This window comes from Prionailurus bengalensis, chromosome E4 (genome assembly GCF_016509475.1).
Source record: "Prionailurus bengalensis isolate Pbe53 chromosome E4, Fcat_Pben_1.1_paternal_pri, whole genome shotgun sequence".
In the NCBI taxonomy this organism is placed as follows: Eukaryota; Metazoa; Chordata; class Mammalia; order Carnivora; family Felidae; genus Prionailurus; species Prionailurus bengalensis.
In genome coordinates, this window is record NC_057360.1 from 23,990,970 (window position 1) to 24,016,095 (window position 25,126).

Below are 25,126 nucleotides of genomic sequence, written 5' to 3' on the forward strand. Positions count from 1 at the left end.
TTTTTCCACTGTTTACTGATAGTTGCCTCAAAACTGACCTGAGGGTCTGGCAGCATAAATCCATCAGTAAGTTTATAATAGACTATTGTGGAATCGGACTCCACTATGGCCAAAGTAAAAGACATTGGCAAATCTGGATCACCTTGCAATTTTCGAGATGCCTTCAAGATCTCCCTTATCCTGAAAACAAAGCCACAATACATTTAGGATTCATAGTCACTCAATTAATAATAAGATCAAACACTGTAAAATCTTGGGGAAGAGGGAGTCAATAACATTACATCCACAGTGCTGACTCAGGAAATGTCTGAAAGCTCAAATATAAACATCTAAAGTTGCCATCTCATACAGAAAATCCTGCAACTAAGAGCCATTTACTGAAAGCCATCTTTCAGTCCCTTTCGTATTTACCCGTCTCTCCTGATCATCGTACATGAGAGAATTACTGCATTCTGGAACCTACAGAATAGGGTACTAACAGTGTTCGGTGAGTCTACATTGTCTAGGGATCCTGGGCATTCATTGTCCAATTTTCCAACTTGGTATCGTATGGCCGAACAATGTGGTATTCAGGTTTGCTTTTACAAAAAAAAGGTTATGACAAACATTTCCAAGTTTCTACATGGTATTAATCATTTCTACCTTTAAATAGCTATGTAGTATCTATTGACTCAAAATTTACCCAATCATCCCCCTATTTCTATAAAGTTCTTTGAGGCCTTTTAGGGGGAGGAGGGTACTAACAAAGATGTGGTTATGAGGTTAGTTGTTTCTGTTGGGTCTTTCCAAGGATTGGAATTATTGTATATGAATATAAATATTTTTATGGTTCTCAATATGTATTCTGATACTTAACAGAAGCTAAGAGAAAAATATAGAGAGGAATAAAACTTTTTTCTTATAAGGTTATATATCAAGCATCAATTTTATAAAGGATTTCAGTTTGCCTGCTATGGAAAATAATGTACCAAATCGAATATCTAGGTCTTCAAAGTTCTATTAGCTTTTGTTTACCACAAACTAAAAATCCTTATTACCTACTCAATAAAGCCTATGTTCAATAATTCAGTAAAATGTATCCTCCAGAGGAGCTTTCTTAAAAAGGCAAATAAAAAATGATCAGTTGTTTTTTTCATTAAGCTAACCAATTCTCCAGAAATTGGAAAAAGATTTACTGGCATATTAACATGCTACAAGTGAATACATAAATAACTCAATACTCTTGTGTTCTTTAGCACAAGTGTAATTTATCCCCTTAAGTTCTACTTCCCATCCCTAAGTAAAAATTCTTATGGTCACTCTTCACTCATCTTATTAGCTATAAAATCTATAAACAATCTAAAAAGAAAAGTCTCTGCTTTGAAGCATTCTTACTACAATAATTATAATTAAAAAAAACATTATAGAGACTGGAGAATTTAGTGATTTAAAAACAGCAATAAACTTTTAGAAAGCTGGAACTAAATTATTCTTGCTAAAATATCACTTAATCACTTTATGTCACCCAGTGATAAGTGGTTTGTGAAAACAGTTGCTAAAGGCTGCTTACCTACTACCTCTCATTTAAGTGTTCACAGGCATGTAATGATATAAGGAGGGAATGTGTTTCTAACTTTTTTTCCTCAGAGTCAAGCCATTTCTAAAACGACCTTGAGTGAGTCAAGTCAACAATATGGTAATACTTGAGTTGTTAAGCCTAACTGTCAGGCAACATTTATTGGATATATAAAATCTGTCTACCTGGCAAAATCTTAATTCCTTTTCAGGAATTAGCAAAACATCATCTTCTCTCTTAAGTCTTCCCTGTCACCTTTCCCCAACATCTAGGCAAAGTCATGTATCTTACCCTACAGACGCACCTTGTGCAAACCTATACTACTGTAATTGCTACCTTGTATTTATACCTCTCAGTGTCTGTTTTCCATTGGACTGTACCCATTTTCAGTGCTGAAGATAAACACATTAGCCCAATGCCCAATATTGTAATAGAATATCTGGGCAAAATGAATGAATGAAGCTTTGAACAAAGATTTCATATGGCTAAATATATTTCTGACAAATAATTTTCTAAAGTTTACTATGCAATTCTATTGTACTAAATAAAAGTTTACCTGGTCTTGAAAGATCACGATCATTTTTGGTACTTACTACTGTAGATACCATGGTAGATGGTGTATCAAAGAACTCCCTAGAATTTCTTGAAAGTATCTGCTATTTGCTTGCTTTTGATTCATCAAAACATTCAATTATTTTATCACTTGTCTCCATACCAGAACTTGGCCAACCATAGTCATCTGTTTCTTCATGGCCAATGAGCTAGGAATGACCTCTGTCTTTAAATGGTACATTTTAAATGGTCATATAAGTATCTACACAATAGCCACGATTTTGCTACTTTGTCCACAAAGCCTAAATATTTCCTACTTGGCCCTTTCAGAAAAGATTTGCTGACCCCTACTGTATACTATGAAAAAGGTTAAAAATACGAATTGTAAGAAATGACCATCAGGGCAGTGTACTTTTTTTCAAAACTATTTATTCAAAAGGAAGAGCAGAAGGAGGTTCTACTTCTAATTAGAATGTAGAAGACATCAAAAACGGCCATTCCTACCATAACAAAGAAAAAACACCTGAATTTTTTTAAAATATCACATTTTTCTTTAAAGGCATAAAAGAAATGTGAACACAGAGTTTAGAGGAAATACACTTTAATGAGAACTGAGTCCTTCTCAGGTAAGTAGAGAACATGAGATAAGCCACTTCCATCCCTGAGGGCAATTGCAAAGTGTGGGCACAGTGGCTAGATGAGGAAGCCAGTCACAGGCGAGCAACTTCACTTTGACAAGAGAAGCCATCAATACCTGTAAGAGCCACACATGACCTAGCATGGTGGACTGAAGTCTGTAGGGACACCAGTCCAATTCACCAACTCTCCTTTATAGGAATAATGCTGCATTTAGGGGACAGCATGAGAAGTTAGGGAAGGGACTGGAAAATAGCAAGCAAGCTCTAATCACAAAGGCCTCAGGAAGACAGAGGTCTGATTCCATTCTCAAGACATCGGAAACTAGAAGAGAATGGAGATAACTAAAGTTGTAACTCAGCCATGACTAATCTTGACTTCCGACTACATTGACTAAATCAGGCCCCGACTCTACTTGCCAGATAGAGGAAAGGATGAGCTCCTTGGGGGCATGGAGTAGACAACATGGGTCTCTTATTTATACACAATGTCCAGACACAGTGAACAATTCTAAGCTATGTGAAGAAGCAAGAAAATGTATCTAATAGGGGTGCCTGGGTGGCTCAGTCAGTTAAGTGTCCGACTTCAGCTCAGGCCATGATCTCATGATCTGTGAGTTTGAGCTCCACATCGGGCTCTGTGCTGACAGCTCAGAGCTTGGAGCCTGCTTCTGATTCTGTGTCCCTCTCTTTGCCCCTCCTATGCTTGCACTCTGTCTCTCTCTCTCTCTCTCTCTCTCCCAAAAATAAATAAACATTAAAATTTTTTTTTAATTAAAAAAAAATGTATCTAATAATCAAGCGCAAAAAGTCAATATAAGAAGACCTTCAGAAAACTAAGGTTGTTGAAAAACTCAGATGTTGGTTGGAATGAATAGCTAAAGACTCTTAAAATAACCATTATAAAAATGTTACAGTATTGAGGGAAAAACACCAACAAAATGGGTAAGATAAAAAAATTTAAGTAGAAAAATGAAAATTCTGAAGAAAATAGACATTCGAAAATTAAAATATATATGTTTTTTCAAAGTATCAACTAGGCTTAGTGGTAGACTACATACGGCTAACTAAAGGATTTAGTAAAGCTGAAAACAGGTCACAAGAAACTGAATTAAAGTACAGAGAGAAATAAGAATTAAAAAAATACATGAGAGGACTTTGGTACAGTATCAGTCTAACATATGTGTAAACAGAATTACAGAAGGAAAGAGAATGGCATATGCCTTAATCCGTTCAAGCTGCTACAACAAAGTATCAACATAGGTAGCTTATAAACAACAGAAATTTATTTCTCATAGTTCTGGAGGCTAGAAAGCCCAAGATCAAGGTACCAGCATGGTCTTGTCCTGGAACAAGGGGCAAAGGATCTTCACCAATTTTGGAAACGTTTCAGCTACTTCTTCTATACTGCTAGATTCTAAATGTGTCCCCCAAATTTCCTATGCTGAAATCCTAACCCCAATGATGATGATATTAGGAGGTGGGATCTTTGGGAGGCCAAGTCACGAGGGTAGAGCCCTCATAAAGGAATTAGTGCCTTGTAAAAGAGACCCCATGAAGATCCCTTGCCCCTCACCATGTGAGGACACAGTGAGAAGATGCTGGCTTTGAAACAGGAAGAGGACCTCCACCAGAACAAGACCATGCGGGTACCTTGAAACAACACAAGAAACAACAGGTATTGGCAAGGATGTGGAGAAAAAAGAACACTCTTGCACTGTTGTTGGGAATGCTAACTGGCGCAGCCACTGAAGAATATAGTATGGAGGATCTTCAAAGAGTTAAAAATAGAACTATCTTATGAACCAGCAATCATACAACTGGGTGTTTACCCAAAGAATACAAAGACACTAACTTAAAAGGATACATGCACCACTATGTTTATCATAGCATTATTTATAATAGCCAAGATATGAAGCAGCTGACGTGTCCACTGACTGACGAATAGATGATTTGGTGTATATATATATATATATATATATATAGTGAAATAATATTCAGCCATAAAAAAGAATGAAATCTTGCCACTTGCAATACATGGATGGAGCTAGAGAGTATAATACTAAGCAAAATAAGTCAGAGAAGGCAAATACCGTATGATACCACTCACTTGGGGAATTTAAGAAACCAAACAAGCAAAGGAAAAAAAAAGAGAGAGAGAGAGAGAGGAAAAAAAAAACCAACCAAGAAACAGACTCTTAACTCTAGAGAACAAACTGGCAGTTACAAGAGGGAAGGAGAGTAGGGGGATGGGTTAAATAGGTGGCGGGGAGTAAGGAGTGCACTTGTGATGAGCACTGGGAGATATATGGAAGTGTTAAATCACTATATTTATACCTGAAACTAATATATGTTAACTAACTGGAATTAAAATACAAACCAAAAAAATTAATTTTCTTTAAATATCCCTAATTGGCAGAGTATGACAAGGATGGGACACAGATGGAAGGGGGAAAAAAAAACAACCTATTAAGGCAATTTTTACATAGTTTCCATTTCTTAAGATATGGTATCGTTTGAATCAGAAACATATACGTGTGTGCATGTACATGTGCACGTGCATGTATGCGTGTGGCTTTTTCCTAAGGCAAACTGTTTGCAAATTCTAGCCCATATACTAAACTTTAGGATAGAAATTTCCATCTCATTCATATTTGTTTCCAGAGTTCTTTAATATAAACAGCAAAACATTTTCAAATTTACTCAAAACACCTACGTGGGAAACCTAACATGTGAAAATTAGCTCAGAGTTGTAAAAGGGGTTTTGTCTTCAGAGTTGAGGGAAATCACTGTCAAAAATGAAATGGAAGTTCCCATCTCAGAGCTCTGTTTATCCTACTTGTTTGTGTGTTGGGGGAAAACTACCAGTGAGTTTTCTCAGTAGTAACAGAATAAAACTAAAAGCATTGAAGGGAAGTCTTACAAAGATTCTTGTTCAGGATCTCTTCCGGTCTGTTTTTAGCAAATGTTTAAAGCAACGCCATCAAAGCAACGCTATCATTTTTCCCTACTGGAGATCTTCATTGTTTGTCTCCTTTATGGGACCCTGATAAACTCCTAAAAATGTTACTTTGCCTTTAAGTCAACAGACTGCACTCTCTCAATCTAACAGCAACAATATAACAAAAGGTTCCAAAGTTCTACTTTAAAAATCACACACAGTTGTAAAGATGCTGAGAACAATGAAGCTGCACTAAAATACTATAATCTCACTTGACTTCTAACAAGTTTGCAGCCTGAAATCTTAACTCAGAAAGCTCAGAACAAAGTTTCCTATATGTGAAAATTTTTAAAGCTCAGTTCTTTGGAAATATATTGGGGAGATGTGTCATCACACAAATCTAAAATAATTTAGATAAGAAAATTATTTATAGGGGCGCCTGGGTGGCGCAGTCGGTTGAGCGTCCGACTTCAGCCAGGTCACGATCTCGCGGTCCGTGAGTTTGAGCCCCAAGTCAGGCTCTGGGTTGATGGCTCAGAGCCTGGAGCCTGTTTCCGATTCTGTGTCTCCCTCTCTCTGCCCCTCCCCCGTTCATGCTCTGTCTGTCTCTGTCCCAAAAATAAATAAACGTTGAAAAAAAAATTTTTTTAAAAAAAGAAAATTATTTATAGTTCTTATTTCATAGAAATCCACATATGAAAAACATAACCTATGCATTCATAATAAGAAGTTCCTGGTCTCAAGTTCACTGTATTTCAAAGGAAAAACCTAAAGAAAGAAATAAGTAATAATGACAGTTGTTGATCAGCAGTAACAGAAGCTGAGGTTTATGACAGGTTTTCCTTCTCATAATTTCAGAGAAGAGCTAAACATACTGGACACAGAGTAATTCTGCAGTTTCGTAAGAGCTCACTTGACAAAGTCTGAGGCAAACACATAAGTCTGAGGCAAACACATAGGCAAACACATAGGCAAACCTACACATAGGTAGCCAGGCAAACACTGGCTACTGCCCTTCCTCCAAGGTATGTAAATGCCTTCTGTAAATCTTAGCATTCATTTTTCTGTGACAATTCCCTAACAGAGACTGAGTGATCTCTGAAGATCTGTACGTAGGACAAACAAGTTGAAAACGTTTTTTTAGCTCAAATGTTGTAAAATAGAATGTATAACAGGTTAAAATTATTATTAATTTCAATCCACAGAAAGCAGTGTGTCCTGTCCTCTTCAAGGTGGCCAAACTGGTACATACTGTAACTGTATCAAGCCATACTCCTTGATCTGCCTCGTTATTGGAACAACACGTCATAATGCAACTCTGAAACACAATACAAAATTAAATTGGTGCCCAAGGGTACCAAAGAAGCCTTATTCATTCACAGGCTCGACCTTGATGAAAAGTTTCAAGGATAACAGACCACTTCCTTGGGAATGATGCCAATGTCTTCTTAGTTTAAAAAAAAAAAAAAAATCAAGGCAGCTTAAGTCCCAAGGTTGGATTATTGAATAATTAAGTTCCTGTGTGGCCATTCACCCCAGTGGGAAGCCATTCTGCTAAAATAAACTTCAAGCTCTTTTTTTTTTTTTTTTGAGGCTAAGAGAAAAAATGCTGTGTCAGTTGAAAGACACTGCTGGAATTGGGGGTTTCCAGCAACAGATTTCCAGCAGAGGCAGTATGAGGACACACATTTTGATATGCAGGGAACCAAATGACAGAAATTGTTGTATCAGTTATTAGACTTCAGGCCTCAAATAAAATAATGGTCATTAAATGCATTTGTAATAAAGTATATACTTTTGGAGAGAAGAAATATTTTTTGATTACAGGGAAATAATGGAGTATCCTTCAGTGACATATGTAGCACTTTAGGATTAAATCTTATAACTAAGAACATCTCTTCAAACATCCTAAAAAAGGAACTCAATTATTTTTAGTAACCTTTTACTCCACCATTAATGTTAGTCCTTTCCTCAAGACACTAAGGAAAAAGAAGGGTTGAAAGGTGGTTGATGCCCAATGAGGATATAAATGAAAAAGAATTTAAGAAGTAAGGAAGCTATTCATAGCACTGGCTGAGTGCCTCTTCAGACCTGTGAGTATTCTTTATCTGCAGATGCATATTATAGTTACAGTATAAAATGTGGGAAGCAGTGATAAACCTTGCAAATGGATGGATTTTTCAGACATTCTAATTTTCTTTGGAAACTCTTGGAAGGTTGCTTGTAGCGTATCTTTATGTTCTTTATAATGTTACTTAGCAAGTCTCTGCTGCAGGAACTGAGTAGTCTGAGAGTTCATTCATTCATTCATTCACGCATTCAACAAATACTTAATTAAGACCAAGTACTACCTAGACACTGGGGCAATAGCAATAAAAAGAGCAAAGTTCCTGCTTTCATGGATGTTATTTTCTAGTGGAGGAAGGAAGATAGGAAACAATCAAAGACTACCAAATATATAATATATTGAGTAGCAATAAATGTGGTAAGTGTTCTAAAGGAGGACTACTTTATCAGCTGCAATTGTAGAGCGGGTGATAGATTACACCAGAGTAAGGACAGTGTAGCACAAGTGGGGAGAAATGACAGATTTGGGATATACTTTTAAGACAGAACTGCCAAAATTTATTGATGTATTAATTTGGGGTATGAGAATTAGGTGGACTAAAACTAGTAAGAGATTATAGCAAGGTTACAGGATACAAAGTTAATATAGAAAAGTCAAGTAAGTGCTTTCTTATATACCAGCAATGAACAACTATAATTTGAAATAAAAAAGACAACATCATTTATACTTGCATAAAATAGGCATAAACCTAACAAAAATATGTACAGGATCTATATAAGGAAAACTATAAAACTCTGATGAAAGAAATCAAAAGAAATCTAAATAAATAGACAGTCTATGTTCCTGGATAGGAAGGCTCAATATTGTTAACATGCCAATTCTTGGGCCAGATCTCAAGCCCAAACAAAGCTTTAACAAATTATTTTGTGGATATGGACAAACTGTTTCTAAAGTTTATATGGAAAGGCAAAAGACCTAGAATAACATAAGACTGAAGAAGATCAAAGTGAGAGGACTGACTTACCCAACTTCAAGACTTATAAAGCTATAGTAAATTAAGACCATGTTGTATAGGTGAAGGAATAAACAAATAGGTTAATGGACTAGAATAAAGAGCCCAGAACAGACCCACAAAAATCCAGTCAACTGATCTTTGACAAAGGAGCAAAAAGCAAGTCAATAGAGAAAGAACGGTCTTTTCAACAAATGGTGCTAGAACAATTGACTATCAACATAGAAAGAAGATGAATCTAGATACGCTCCTTACACTTTTCACCAAAATTAACTCAAAGATGATCATAGATCTAAATGTAGAACACTAAATCATAAAACTTGTAGAAGACAATATAAGAGGGAATCTAAGTGACCTTGGAATTTGCAACGAGTTTTTTAAAATTTTATTTTAAATTTTACTTTTATTTATTTTGAGAGAGAGAGATAGAGAACAAGAAGGGGAGGGGCAGAGAGAGAGGGAAACAGAATCCCAAGCAGGCTCTGCACTATTAGTGGGGCTTGAACTCACGAACCATGAGATCATGACCTGAGCCAAAATTAAAAGTCGGACACTCAACCAACTGAACCACCCATACCAACTGAGCCCCTGGTGATGAGTTTTTAGATACAACACCAAAAGTGTGACCCACAAAAGAAAAAATTACTTAGTTGGGCTCTGTTAAAATTTAAAACTTCTGTTATGCAAAAGACACTATTAAAAAAATGAAAAAACAAGCCACACGGTGGGAGAAAATATTTGCAAAACACGTGTTTGACAAAAGGACTCGTATCCAAAATACATAAACCCTTAAAACTCAACAAAAAGAAAAACAACCAGACCAAATAAAAAAAAAAAAGTGGGCAAAAGATCTAAACAGGCATTTCACCAAAAAAGATACACAGGTGGCACATAAACATATGAAAGATGCTCAACATCATATGTCATTGGGAAACTGCAAATTTAAAAACACAAGATACTACTTATGCACCTATGCGCATAGCTAAAACTCAAAACACAAAAAATGCCATGGTGGCAAGGATGCATATTGCTAAGTGAAAGAAGCCAACAGGAAAAGGCTACATACTGTGCAATTTCACCTATACAGCATTCTGGGAAAGGCAAAACTATAGAGAAATTAAAAGTTCAGGGGCTGCCAGGGGTTCAGGGTAGGGTCCAAGGGATGAATACATGGAACATAGGGGATTTTTAGGGTGGTGAAACTACTCTGTATGTAATGGTGGACACATGGCATTATGAATGTGTCAAAATCAATAGAAGTGTTCAATAAAGAGTAAACCCTAATGTAAACCATGGGATTTAGTTAAAATCATGTGTCAACATGGGTTCATTAACTATAACAAATACACCACACTAATGCAAGATGTTAAAAATAACACTAATAAACACTGCATTGGGCTGGGGCTTATATGGGAAACCTCTGCACTATCTGTTCAATTGTTCTGTAAATCTAAAATTATTCTCAAAACTAAAGTCTATCTATACAGAGAACAGCTCCAAGGGTTTTGGCCTGAGCTTCAGAATGAATAGAGTTGCCACTGACAGACTTGGGGAAAACTGCAGAAGGACCAGTCTAGGTGACAAATTGAGTTCTTTCTGGACATGTTATTTGAGGTACCTTTTAGATCTCAGTGGTGATATCAAAAAGGCAGTCAAACATGGAGAGTTTGAATTGGAGACATAAATTTGGGGGTCCTCAGTATATCAATGATATTTAAAACTGAAACCAGATGAGGTTTTCTAGGGAGTGAGTATGAGGAAGAGAAAAGCTCAGAGATCTAAGCCTTAGAGCATTTTAACATGTAGAGGCTAGAAACCTGAAAAAGTTCAGCACAGGAGGCAAAGAAATGGCAAGTGATGGAGAGTTATTAACCTCTTCAAATCCCCAAGTTATATTGTGCACTAATAGCCTATCATTTCCTATCTCTTCAGATGTGCGTATTTTAATTGGAGTCTCTAGAGAGAATGGAAACAAACATTACAATTCCTAATATTCTCATTCAAATAATTTCCCACCTTTGTGTCAGGATATACCTGTGTCTCTCAAAGGCCTCAAAGAGGCAAAACCCCTGCTCTAACTTTCTCTTGTCTTTGGATTCCATTCTGCCTCCCTTGATCTACTACTGCTTACCTGGAGGGTGGTTACTTTTCTCATATTCTGTCTGTCTCTCCTTCCCCCCCCACTTCTTCCTCATTCTTCCAACCCTCATCTCTCTCACATCACACACATACACAAATACACACGCACGCACACCCTTGTTCTAGGGCTTTCTCACCAGTTGCAGACAGGTACTCCTTCTGCCGTTACTAATACTCTGTCATAATAAACCATTTGCAATTTTCAGGCTCTCGGTCTTCAATACCTGGCTCATGATGTTACTTCTGCCAGGAACTTGCATTCCTATCCCCGTTCCATATGACACGCCTACACATATTTCAAACAACTGGTCTTGCAAGAACGTTCTCAGACTCCCCCACCTCCCACACCACCAGCCGAGGCTGGATCTTCTCCCTCTGCAGTCTTCCTCAGTGCCGTGTACACACCTCTCATTACATCTCTCACACTGGATATAAACGCCTGTCCGTCTCAGCTCTAGACTGTGAGCATTATGAGGGCAAGGTCTGTGATATTTTGTACCCCTTACGTCCAATACATAACAGGCACCTGGTAAATGAATAGAAAACCTAGAAAATACTGCCTTTTTAAGTACCTTTAAAGGCAAAACCTGCTTCTACTTTGCTCTAGTCTATAATTACATTTATGTTCATTATACTTAATGTTAAATAAAACTATAATTATATACATTTTTAACATTTTTACTAAAAGGTACATTATTTTGGTATAAGAACAATAAATAAAATATTAATTTTTCCCTACACATCTCAGTGTTTTAAAATATGGGTTCTTTTTCTTCTCCCAATAAAAACACTGACATAACATATTTAAAGATAAATGTTTGGTCCATTTTTATTATCTGGGTTACTGCTGTGAAAACACATAAACAGCTAATATTTCTAAAGTAATCATGTTCTTTAAAAAGGGAAAATTACTATCAATAGTTTTTTTTTTTTTAATTTTTTTTCAACGTTTTTTATTTATTTTTGGGACAGAGAGAAACAGAGCATGAACGGGGGAGGGGCAGAGAGAGAGGGAGACACAGCATCGGAAACAGGCTCCAGGCTCCGAGCCATCAGCCCAGAGCCTGACGCGGGGCTCGAACTCATGGACCACGAGATCGTGACCTGGCTGAAGTCGGACGCTTAACCGACTGCGCCACCCAGGCGCCCCTTAAACAGAATTATTTAAAAGCTGTATTAATTCTAACAGAGAAAAAAGAACTGCAGCTTTTTTGATTCAATCTTGGAAGAAAGGTGAGTGCATTCTTTTGAAAACAATGTAGGGGCCCCTGGGTGGCTCAGCCGGTTGAGGGTCCGACTTTGGCTCAGGTCATGATCTCGTGGCTCATGAGTTCGAGCCCCGCATTGGGCTCTGTGCTCACAGCTCAAGCCTGGCGCCTGCTTCAGATTCTGTGTCTCCCTCTCTCCCTCTGCCCTCTCCCTCTCACAATCTCTCTCTCTCTCAAAAATAAAGATTTTTAAAAAAATATTTTTAAAAAGAAAATAATGTTGTACTAAACAGGTTGATAGGGCTTAATAAGCTGAGCATCAAATTTAAAAAAATCACAGACTACAAATCCTAATTTTGGCTCTGACACTCATTTCTATGTGTAATGAATTGTTTTCACCTCTCTTACCACATAAATTCCCTTAACTGTACCAGGATCAAGGATCTTGATGGAAGAGTGTTGATGAAACCAAATGACTACAGTTCTTAGACTGTTAGCCTTACAGCTGCTGAACTAGCAGATGCCCAATTTGGTATATGGAATGCTGAACCTTTTTCTAAGTTTCTAGAGTAATATTCAGATTGGAAGGTACTAAGAAAGAGAACATTCAGAAACATTTTCTCTCAGATAAAATGGCTGATGGTACCCATTTTAGAGAGGTTATCAATCACCATAAATCAAAATAAATGCCACTAATTTGTGGGAGTGGAGGGATGAAATGGCCGCTGGAAAATCTATCCTCACACGAGCTATCCACTATCCTCTGGACCAAGAGGAGAGGACCGTTTATAATTTAGTCAGGTTTCAAAAGGATGAATGACTAATTCATATTACTAAGCAAGGAATTACAATTCTTTGTAATATAAGAAATCTACAGATCGTTTCAAAAAACAGTATCTTAACTATCCTTGGTTTTCATAATTGCACAAAATACTTCACTCAGCTTTTTTTTAAACTTATAATATCCATAAACACAGATAAGCATAAAATATGGCAACTGTGGTTTCAGTTTTCAGCATATCTCTCATATTTTACTGAAGAAACTAAATTGACATTGAAATTGGGAGATGACACAGGCTCTCTCAGAAAAGAAAACTCATAGTTCAAAAACAAAAAAACAGGCACCTGGCTGGCTCAGTCAGTAGAGCATGTGGGGTTGTGAGTTCAAGCCCCACACTGGATATAGAGCTTACTTTAAAAAAAAAAAAAAAAAAAACTTGAAAAAAAATTTTTCCTCATAATTTGCTATGTGTCCTGGTGTAAATTAATCAAGATACTTTCACACTGGGGCACCTGGGTGGGTTAGTCGGTTAAGTGTCTGACTTTGGCTCAGGTCATGATCCCAGAGTTCACGGGTTCGAGCCCTGCGCCGGGCTCTGTGCTGACAGCTCAGAGCCTGGAGCCAGTTTTGGATTCTGTGTCTCCCTCTCTCTCTGCCCCTCCTCTGCTCGTGCTCTGTCTCTCTTGCTCAAAAATAAATAAACATTTAAAAAAGAAAAGCTAGTTTCACATTTACAGCTACCTATAATACTACTACAGAAACCTGTCATACCATTGTCCTAACTTTGTTATAATATACTTCTCCCATTTAGGAACATTCAACAAATATCAGTGGCCAAAGAGAAGCTAATCAAAGTATTCGACTTCATTTGCTACCATAGCACTGAAAAAGGTCTCTGGCTTTCATTAGGATTCCTCTGGTTACCTCATCTTTAAATTCATCAGATCTCTTTGACCTCAGTGAATTCATTAATATGATTTTATACCATTGCTGAGTCTGTGGAAACTCTACTCAGAACATTTGCTGTCATTTACCAATCTTGCTACATGGATTCCTAGATTCACTTTAGTAAGAAATAACGTGGAGTACTTTCCATTTGCATATACCATCCAAATATATAACTTAATATAGTATTTTAAAATGTAAGCTAAAAATCATTCTACAGTAGCTTTAAGAGGTATTTTTAGATGAGAGAAAAAGGAGATGTGTCCTTTCCTGAAAGAGACACAAACAACCTCCTACTCCATCAGCATAATTTTCCCACTACATAGTCGGATGCGGGCACTTTACCAATTCTACTTCCCCACTGGAGATCAGCAATTAGTATTGAATCAATATTTTCACAAGGGACTATTATACACAAGACCTTCTGAGACTTGAAATATACATCAAAGTGTTTTAACTATAGACATATATCATATATAACTGCTTTACAGAAATTACAGGTCGCAAAGTGTACTTTTGCTCAAAGTAATGCATTTACCCACTTCCACTCAAATACACATTCACTCTTGCAAGAAACTGTGTAAATTAAACCATGTCCAAAGCCTGGGGAAACAATTAGGAAATGGATAAAAAAACTGTTCAGGCATTCTTATAAATTCACACAGATAAAACATTAGATATTGACTAGAACTGTTAACTTTTAAGGTGTCAGTAAATATATATATACACCAAAAATAAATAATGGAAAGAATAAGCTATGCAAATACCCATGCTACTCTGCACTCAGTGGTTAGGGAGCAAAGTACCTACTGAAGTGATTTTAAGAGATACAGTGAGATGGTTCATTATCATCACTGGGGAAATGCTTTATAACTAAGTTGTCGTTACCTATGTAAATGATAGACTTTGGGCCAGTTTTACAAACAACAGACTCCAAAATTTAGGATGTAAATAAAGGAGACAGCTTATCATGCCTTCTATGCTATATGTCACTTGTAGACAGCATGGGCTTACACCTCCAGCAAATTACTAACTCCTCTGGCTCTCATGCTTTGTATACTACCCAGATTCCCTAGTAATAAAAATGTGATTTAATGTTTTTGAGGGATACAGAGCATACACACATACACACACATGCATGCATGCATGCATACCATCAATCAAGCAGCTAAGCAGCATAGTTTAGGATAGTGATTTACAATTGGGTGTGCTCAGGTTGATTGTGCAATGTGTGACAAGTAATTTGTTTCTAACAATAAAGTACCAAAGTTGGCAGGTTATGATTCAATATAAAATTAAATAATCATCATTCTCATCCATTTACATTCCACCATGCTTTCCTAAGTGAGAGTCAAAGAGAGAAGTCAGCATCAAGAAGTCCTGGGAACAATACAGGACCAAAGCCTATAATACTAATACTATGTGTCTATGCAGCAATCCAACAAAAGTGAACTGGAATAGTGAGTCAAAACAGCTATAATAACAAAGGTTAAAACCACCAGCAAAAGCTAAGCACTAAGTATCGATAGTTACTAAGATCACACAGAGACGTAACCAGACATTATATGCCTACCAATGAAAGAACAGACCACCAGCTATAGTCTTACTAATGTGATCAAATTAAATCTATAAACCCTCTGGTTGCAGCTGCCACTTTGCAGCAAACACAGAGGACAGGGAAACATGTTGCAATGCACCATGAGTGAGCAATTAGCAAACCCAGACTATGGGAAAGTACACAGGTCCAACTGCCCAGATTCTTTAACAGGAAAATTGCTAAGAAAAGAAAGGGATAGAGGCAGAACCAATACATCAGGGCTAGTAAGCTACTGGTCTGTGAGCCAAATCTGAACTTCTGTTTTTGTAAATAAAGTTACATAAGAACACGGCCACACCCACTTGTTTATGTATTGTCCATGGCTGCTTTCACACTAACATGGCAGAGCTCATGAGTCGTGACAGAGACAAAAGAGCCTGTGAAACTAACAGCCTTTGCCATCCAGAGCTTTATGGAAAAAGTGTGCCAATCTCTACTGCAGATTAATGGAGATTTATAAGATACAAAAAAAATTTAATGGGCAAAATTCATGAGACACAAAGAACTCTACAAATTTATTTGCAGAGATAAAGTTGATTTTAAATTTTATATGGAAAATAAAAGGACTAGTATAGCAAAAAAAAAAAAAACCAACTTTGAAAAAGAACAAAGTTGAAAGACTTACACTACTTGACTTCAAGTCTTCCTATAAAGCTACAGTAATCAAGACAGTGTGACACTGACATAAGGACAGACAGACACACAGAGCATAGCACAAACTAGAGAGTCCAGAAAGAGAAGCACACACACGGTCAACTGAGTTTCAACACAGGTGTCACAGTAATTAAATCACACTGAACAACGGGACATGCATTTGCAAAAACAAAAAAAGAAAAAAAGAATCTTGACTCTTAGCTCACACCACATATAAAATTCAACTCAAAATTAACCACGGACCTAAAAGTAAAAACTAAAACTGTAAAATTTCAAAAGAAAACATAATTGAAAATTTTATGACTGTGGGTTAATAAGCACACACTTCTTACACAGAACCCAAAAATGACAAACTGTAAAAGAAAATAAAAAGATTAAATTGAACATCAATCAAAATTAAAACCTCTGTTCCTCTAAAGAAATTAGTAAAAGTCATAGACTAAAAGAAAATATTTTCAAAAAAATATTTGATAAAAGAATTGCATCTAGAACACATAAAGAACTCTTACAATTTATGAAGAACACAATACAACCTTTAAAATGTAAGCAATAGATTTGAGCTGATACTTGACAAAGAAGAGGTATGGGTGGCAAATATGTACATGAAAAGATGCTTGGCATCGTTAGTCATTAGGGAAATACAAATTTAAAGCCACAATGAGATATCACTACTTAATTGAATGGCTAAAGTTAAATAAACTGATCATCCAAATGGTTAAAACTAAATAAACTGATCATCCAAAATGATCACCCAACTGGAACTTTTATACTTTGCTGGTGAGTATAGAAAGTAACACAGTCACTTTGGAAAACAGTTTGGCAGTTTCTCATAAAGTTAAAAATATATTTACCATATGAACTAGTTAGTAATTCAATGCCTAAATGTTTACTCCAGAAAACTGAAAGCATATGTCTACACAAAGACCTATATGAGAATATGTACAGTGTTTTCATCCATAAAAGCCCCAAACTAGAAACAATCCAAATGCCCAACAACTGGCACCTGGATAAACAAATGGTGGTGCATCCACATAATGGAACACTACTCAGCAATAAAAAGGGGCACACTACTTTAGGCAACAGCATGGAAGAATCTCCAAAGCATTATGCTAAGGGACAGAAGCATGACACAAAGGTTATGATTCCATTGATATGACATTCTGGAAAAGACAAAACCATAGGGATTGATGACAGAGGAACATGAGGGAAGTTTGGGGAGAACTGTGTATTGGTTACATGACTATACATTTATTAAAAACTCACAGGTCTGGGGCGCCTGGGTGGCGCAGTCGGTTAAGCGTCCGACTTCAGCCAGGTCACGATCTCGCGGTCCGTGAGTTCGAGCCCCGCGTCGGGCTCTGGGCTGATGGCTCAGAGCCTGGAGCCTGTTTCCGATTCTGTGTCTCCCTCTCTCTCTGCCCCTCCCCCGTTCATGCTCTGTCTCTCTCTGTCCCAAAAATAAATAAACGTTGAAAAAAAAAATTTTTTTTTAAATAAAAAAATAAAAAAATAAATTAAAAAAAAAAAACCTCACAGGTCTATTTCCCTAAAATGAGTGATTTTTACAATATATAAATTTTACCTCAGTAAGATTGACTTAAAAAAAGGCACAACTATACTACAGGGAAACACAAGTAAATTATTACTATAAAACTATGAATAACAGCTACTTTTGTGGGAAGGAGAGGGTTATGCTTGGAACAAAGCACATGGAAGGGGTTTGGGGATAGCTGAAAAGAGTTCTATTTCTTTGCTTGATGGTAGTTACAAGGATTCAAGATGTTTGCTATATAACTCAATCTATACATTTTTATTGTGCAGTTTTCTGTATCTGGTTTTATTTTACAACAAAGATTTAAGACAAGAAACAATGTGTTGGCAGGGATACGGAGGAAAGGGAACACTTGTGCACTGTCGGTGGGAATGTAAACTGGTGCAAACAGTATGGAAGACAGTATGGAGGTTCCTCAAAAAATTAAAAATAAATACCATATGACCCAGTAATTCCACTACTGGGTATTTACCCAAAGAAAATGAAAATACTAATTCAAAAAGATATATGCACCCCTAGGCTTACTGCAGCATTATTTACAATAGCCAAGATATGGGGTAACCCAAGTGTCCATCAATAGCTGAATGGGTAAAGATGTGTGTGTGTGTGTGTGTGTGTGTGTGTATACATACATCATATATATGTAATATAAATGATGGAACATTACTCAGCCATAAAAAAAAGAATGAAATATTGGCATTCACAACAACATGGATGAATCCAGAAGATATTATGCTAAATGAAGCAAGTCAGAAAAAGATAAAAACCACATGAATTCACTTAAATGTAGAATCTAAAAAACAAAACAACAAACAGACATAAACCCAGAAATAGATTCATAGGTAGAGAACAAACTGGTGGTTGCCAGAGAGAAATGGGTGGAGGGTAGGCAAAATAGGTGAAAGGGATTACAAACTTCCAGTAATAAAATAAGCCATGAGGATGAAAAGTGTAACATCAAGAATACAGTCAATAACTATATAACTTTGTATGGTGACACATGGTAACTACACTTACCGTGGTGAACATCTTATAATGTATATAACTGTCAAATCACTACGTTATACTAACATAATACTATATGTACTATACTTCAATAAAAAAAAAACACCAATAAAATAGAAAGAACTCTAATAGCTATGAGACTTCGCTGCCTACTATGAAACCTTGGTTCAACTCACTTAATCCTTCATTATCTTTTGGAAACAGCAGAGTATAAATAAAGATACATTTTTAACCTCAGCTTTTTACATGTGAAATTGGGATAAAATACGTTCTCTATATACTATTTAGAATTTTAATACTGATGAAATGAGAGTATACTTAGGAATATACTTTGAAATATTGTAATGTCTACAATGCAAAATACTCTTACAACCACAAGTTATAATCTACAGTATCATTCCCCCTGCTTAAAGCCCTTCAGTGACACCATCCATCTGGCAGCAAGTTTTACAGTGTTCTTTGTGGAACCTAGGACTCAACAGACATGCTTCAGGGTCAGGGACTCATGTACATTGCACAGATTGTGCCTTGCACAAGAATGCCTGATGCAAGCAGGTCTGAAATCCGGCTTATGCTGCTTGCCAAGCCTTAAGTCCTGGTGAAGAGACTTTTGTCAGTCCAGGAGGAGTATCTCTAATTCAAAGGCACTCTCTGAGCTAGCTGTAGCCCTATTCAAAGACTCCCCCATAAGTTAATACCTTCTTTTTTGTCAAACAGTAACAATGTGCACTGTCTGAAAAGCTTCTGCATAGTTAAGACAAACCTCCAATGAGCACATCTTAGGTTTCTCTTTCCCTGGCTACAAATGGAGTTGAGCCATTTGAGTTCCTTTTCTGTGACTTGTCTGTTTCTGTCCATGTTTTTTGTTGGGTTGTTTTTCCTGGAGTCACATAAGTTATTCATATACTATGAATTTGTCAGTTATATGTCAGTAAATGTCTTCTCCTACTCATGAAAACTTACATATTATGAGACTATAAACCAATAACTTTTTTGTAGTTTTGAACTTTATTTTTTTTAAATATTATTTATTGTCAAGTTGGCTAACATACAGCGTATGCAGGAGCAATTTGCTAACAACCAGTAAAAGGGAAGGTGTAAATGCTAGAAGTCCCAGCCATTCTACCTCTAGACTTTCACCAGAGAAACTCTCATACATGACAACAAAGATATACTTATGAGGCTCTTCATTACAGTACAACCTTTGATAGCAAAAAATTGAAATCAGTGATGGCTTTCATAATCTAGGTAACCTTTTCCACCTCATTTCCCATACTTCCCTATTTTCTCATTAGTTCTATTTACTCATTTGTTCATCAGCTACCTTATCCAACATTATTAAGCATCTACTCTGAACCAGACACCATGCATACAGCCAGGCAGTCATGCTTAGTTACTTGTAGCTGTCCTGCTAAAACATGGCCTCTTACCACCTTCAGGAGGTTTTTCCTGTCCTTCCTCTGGATCCTGCTACAACCTTCTATAAAGTACTTTTCCGTACTCGTACTCCATTATCCTTGTTATTCAATTACCTAACAATAAAATAAGTTGAGACAGTCCCAAATTACACATTTAATGAAATCTCAGAACAAAGGAGAATTGTTTTTATTAGATTCCATCCAACAATTACCAAAAAATGAAATAAAATTTATTTTCCACGCCAACATTTAGCGCTAGAACACTATTTTTAAGGAGATGTCTTAAGTACCATCTGATCTCATTTACATGTGGAATCTTAAAAAAAAAAAAAAAAGTCCCTAGATACAGAGAACAGATTGGTGGTTGTCAGAGGCAGGGGGTAGGCAGTAGACAAAATGGGTTGAGGGAGTCAAAAGGTACAGGGTTCCAATAAAATAAATTATGGGGATATAATGTATAGCACGGCAACCACAGTTTATAATACTATATTGCATATTTGAAAATGGCTAAGAGAGTAGATCACAAAAGTTCTCATTACAAGAAAACAAATTCTGTAAACTACATAAGGTGACAGATCTTGACTAGGCTTATTGTGATCATTTCACAATATATACAAATACCAAATCATTATATTGTACTTCTGAAAGCTAATATGATGTTGTTTGTCACTTATACCAAAAAAGGGAGTTGTCTTGATTAACATGGTATCCCCAGTACTTAGATCACTGCCTGACACATAACACTTAATAAATATTTGGTAAGTAAAGACTAAAAAGCCTCAGCAATATTATATGACAAATAATGATGTTTAAAAATAAACACAGTGATTTATTATTGAGAAAAGTAAGAGCTGTTAGCTCTCTTATATATATTTTTATGGTGAGCTACCCTCACAAGGCCCTACCCAAATACTTTTTGGACATATCTCAATGAATTTCTTACCTATGCGAGGCTGCCAAAGATTTAAAGCCAACAATTTTCTCCTCTATGTTACTAATGAAGGAAAATTCCTACATTAACCACAAATGTCGGAAATTACAGCATTACTGTTAGATACATAACATTTTATATATAAAGCATTCATGGAAGTAAAAACAGATAAAAGTATGCCTACTACCTAAAATATCATTCCTGCTAAAGACCGAGGAACCATACCAAACACACATTCTCTCATTCACACACACAAATCTTTATTTGTTAAAGTTATTTGCATACTTTGAGTTGAGAAAATTTTATGCCATAAAAGGCATAATAAATCTAATAGGTGCTGAGCCTCATTTATGCTATTTTCTATATTATTATTCTACTGCATAATATAACTATGAATATTTATATAAAAACCAATATACAAAGACTTAAGCCCTCTGAGTTATTAAATGCAAGAGTGTAAAAATGGCTTACTAAGTTATCCTTTCAACTAATTCTATTTAAGAAGAAAACAAGCTTTATGCAATAAAGCTGGAAAATCAATAATCATCAGTTGGCAAGAACTAGAAATTAATAGGACTCAAATTTGTACCTCTAGACTTATGAAATCATTTTGATTCAAAGAGACTACTGATTTTTATTTTTTAGGATTAAGTTCAGGTTAATTAAAAATGGTAGTTCCTTGTCCAAACAAATAATATAACAATAATACTAGATAATATAGTATTTGTTGCAATAACTAAAAGACACAGGGGGGAGTTTTAAGGAATGAATTATTAAGTCCTTTAGATATAGAAAGGCTTGGAAATCATGCTAGTGAAAAATACAAAGTATCAGTGATCAAATTTGATGTCAACTCTATCAACTATTTGTGATCCAAACACACAAAAAAATCTCACAATAAAGGGCCTCTAAGAGAAGGGTGTGAATGGCCTGATATATCAAAACACAATTCTCATAACGAATTATACAAAGCCATATAAAAATACTAATAGAAATCTAAAAATTAGTGTAATACAGTTTTATGGAATATAACAATAAAAATAACCAATTATAATAGCTTTGATTTGGAAGGGATCTTACATATTATCTATGGATAATCTAGACCCCTCAATAAAGGACAAAGAAACTGAAACCCAGAGAAATTAGGTATGTCACCAACCATCAAACAAAATATTAAGTGTCAGTGCCAAGACCAGAAGCCAGGTCTTAAGGTTTTAGTCCAGTGCTCTTTTTACCTTGATCATAGTGAACTAGAAAAAACAGGTATTTATCAAAGTCCTTCATGTTGGAATTCAAGGTGCTATGCCATCTTCCACGCTTAATACACCTACGCAAATATAGCTATGTTTTCATTTGTCCTTTCTTCCTGACTCACAAGCTCAGAAGCTAGGATCCTCCTCCTTTAGCTCAATATTGATCTCAACTATTTCCTTGAATCCATCCCTTCCCATCTCTCAAGAATCTTGCTCCATGATGGGTGCCTGGGTGGCTCAGTCGGTTAAGTGTCCGACTTAAGGTCATGATCTCACAGTTCATGGATTCCATCCCCGCGATGGGCTCTATGCTAACAGCTCAGAGGCTGAAGTCTGTTTTGAATTTGTGTCTCCCTCTCTCGGCCCCTCCCCATTTCACACTCTGTCTCTCTCTCTCAAAAATAAACATTAAAAAAAAATTTTTTTTTAAGAATTTTACTCTATCAATAATTTTTTTACTCTTCTATTTTCAGCCTTTCTGAATGACAGTTCACAGGACAGCTGGCTTCCCTCAGAACCAGAGAGACAGAGTGCCCAAGATAGAAGCCATCGTCATTTGTAATGTCATCTTAGAAGTAACATCCCGTTGTTTCTGTCTCATTTTATTTGTTACAAGCAAGTCAATAAGCACAGACCACACTCAAGGACAGGGAATTACACAAGGGTGTGACTACCGGAGTACAGGAAGCCAGGTTAGAAGATGCCTGCTACAGCTTCTAAAGGAAAAAAGCAGGAAGGGGAAACTTGATAACCAGATACCAGGACTTCTGAAGCAGAAATTACGAAAATGTGGCACTGGCACAAGCATAGGTATATTGACAAATGGAATATAAAGAGAGCCCAGAAACAAGTCAATGCTTTGGGAAATGACAGAGGTGATATGTCAGATAATGAGGAAAGAAGGGACTATTCAGCAAATGCAAGTAGAAAAAAATGATTATCCACATGAAAATAAAGTTCCTCCAGTAACCCTCTGTTTGTTCTCCATATTTAAGTGTCTCTTATGTTTTGTCCCCCTCCCTGTTTTTATATTATTTTTGTTTCCCTTCCCTTATGTTCATCTGTTTTGTCTCTTAAAGTCCTCATATGAGTGAAGTCATATGATATTTGTCTAGAAAGGAAATATTTCTTAACCCAGACACAAAGACATTGATTATTAAAAATATATAATATGATTATATTCAAATTAAGAACTGTTATTCATCAAAAAAATACCTGAAAACAGATTTAAAAACCGGGAAACAACCAAAATGATTATTATCAAGAATATATAAAGCACTCCTACAAGTCAATGAGAAAACTACAAATAATCCAATAGGCAAAGGATATGAACAGGAATTTCTCAAGAAAGGAAAAAATAAATATATAAATAAATGTTCATTATCAGAGATCAGAAAAATGCAAATGAACACTACCATGAGATAACTCATTCAACTGGCAAAATCTTAAAATCTGACAATACTAAATGTCAGAGACAATACTACTCCAAAATATCTTGTTTACATTGCAGGTAGAAAGTGAAGTGAGGCAACCACTTTGGAAAACAGTTTGAAATTATCCCCTAAAGTTGAACATTACAACACTCCATCATCAGGAGGGTGGATGTGAAAACTATGGTACCATCACACGATGGAATATAATACACATACAGAACAATGGGTGAATTTCAGCAGTATAATATAGAGTGCATAAAGTCAGCCTCAAAAGATTACATGCCCTTTATATAAGGCATATATATATATATGCCTTTTTCTGGGAAACAGAGAAGGAGGAGACCCACAAAGTTAGCTCTAAGTTACTGCCAAGAATCTAGTTTTGTTTTGGGAGGTCGATTTGGAGAATGTGTCATGAAATAAAGATATGTTTTCCAACTATGTGTAACCAAGATTTTTTAAAAAGGTTCCAGAAATGCATGACACTTTCTTTGATTTCAACTTGCAGGTTAATCACACTCTTCCCCAACATCTAAAGCAAATATTACCCGTACCAATTATTATGGTATATCTTAAAATATCTGTGTTTCAACTGTAAGGTCTTGCCTCCTTATAAGAATGAAGACATTTTCTGTTTCCTTAAGGACAGTATTTCTAACATACATATTCCTTCTCTGAAAAAGTACTGACCATACAATAAGGGCTAAATACTTTTTAAATGTTTATATTTAACTCAGTCCTCAAATAGCCCAGAGTAAAGCTATGGTCTCTGTACCCTATATTCCTTTAAAAATATTTACTACTGTGAATTTAATGATTCCTGGTGGAAAGGAAACAACCTGATAAAGACCAAAATCACCCGCCTACCTGTTATGGCTGAGGGAAGCACTGATGGGTGTAGGCACCACAGTCTGTAATCCTTCTCCTTCTATCTCAGTACCGACAAGGCAGATGAGCTGTAGATCTGGTAAGCCCACACAATTTACTTCATGCCAACTTTTACCTGAAAGTACATCATTGAATGGACAATAATGTTAATCAAAAATAAAAGATAAAATTCTAAACTTCCACCTAATACCCTGCTGAGCAAACATCACCCATAATATTATCTTCTCTTCACTTTCTAGTATTTTCTGTTACCTAGTAATTCCCGAAGTATATGAATGAAGAAATGCCATAGCCCAACCCAACCCTCCAGCCCCCCCACCACAGGCCCAACAACAAAACAATAAAACAAATAACTTACTCTCCATGAGGTCCAGGTAAACCAAGAATGCTATGTAAACTTGGCTGGCATCTCCTATATCTAATTCCATCATTTCTAAATACTGGAAATGAAAATGTAATTGTCAGAGAGGCGAGAATGTCTTAATATTTTCTTTCACTTGATCAATTACTCATTACACATATACAAAAAAGTAGAAGACTTTCTTCTAGGTATAGTGCA

At 36.2% G+C, this 25,126-nt stretch overlaps 1 protein-coding gene across 3 annotated transcripts in view; it reads right to left on the reverse strand.

The window, feature by feature from the left end:
* TSEN15 (tRNA splicing endonuclease subunit 15) overlaps window positions 1–25,126 on the reverse strand; it is a 118,997-nt gene that overhangs the window by 90,881 nt on the left and 2,990 nt on the right. For 2 of the 3 annotated variants that reach the window (XR_006295338.1, XR_006295339.1), the window contains exons 2-3: window positions 24,926–25,007; window positions 24,547–24,682 (exon numbers count right to left, since the gene is read on the reverse strand). Coding sequence is in view for 1 of the 3 variants with exons in the window: in XM_043567996.1 (XP_043423931.1) it covers window positions 39–180; window positions 24,547–24,682; window positions 24,926–25,007 (360 nt within the window). In the remaining 2 variants the exon portion in view is untranslated. Of the gene's footprint in view, window positions 1–38; window positions 181–24,546; window positions 24,683–24,925; window positions 25,008–25,126 lie in introns of all 3 variants that reach the window. The other variant, XM_043567996.1, reaches the window with a different exon arrangement.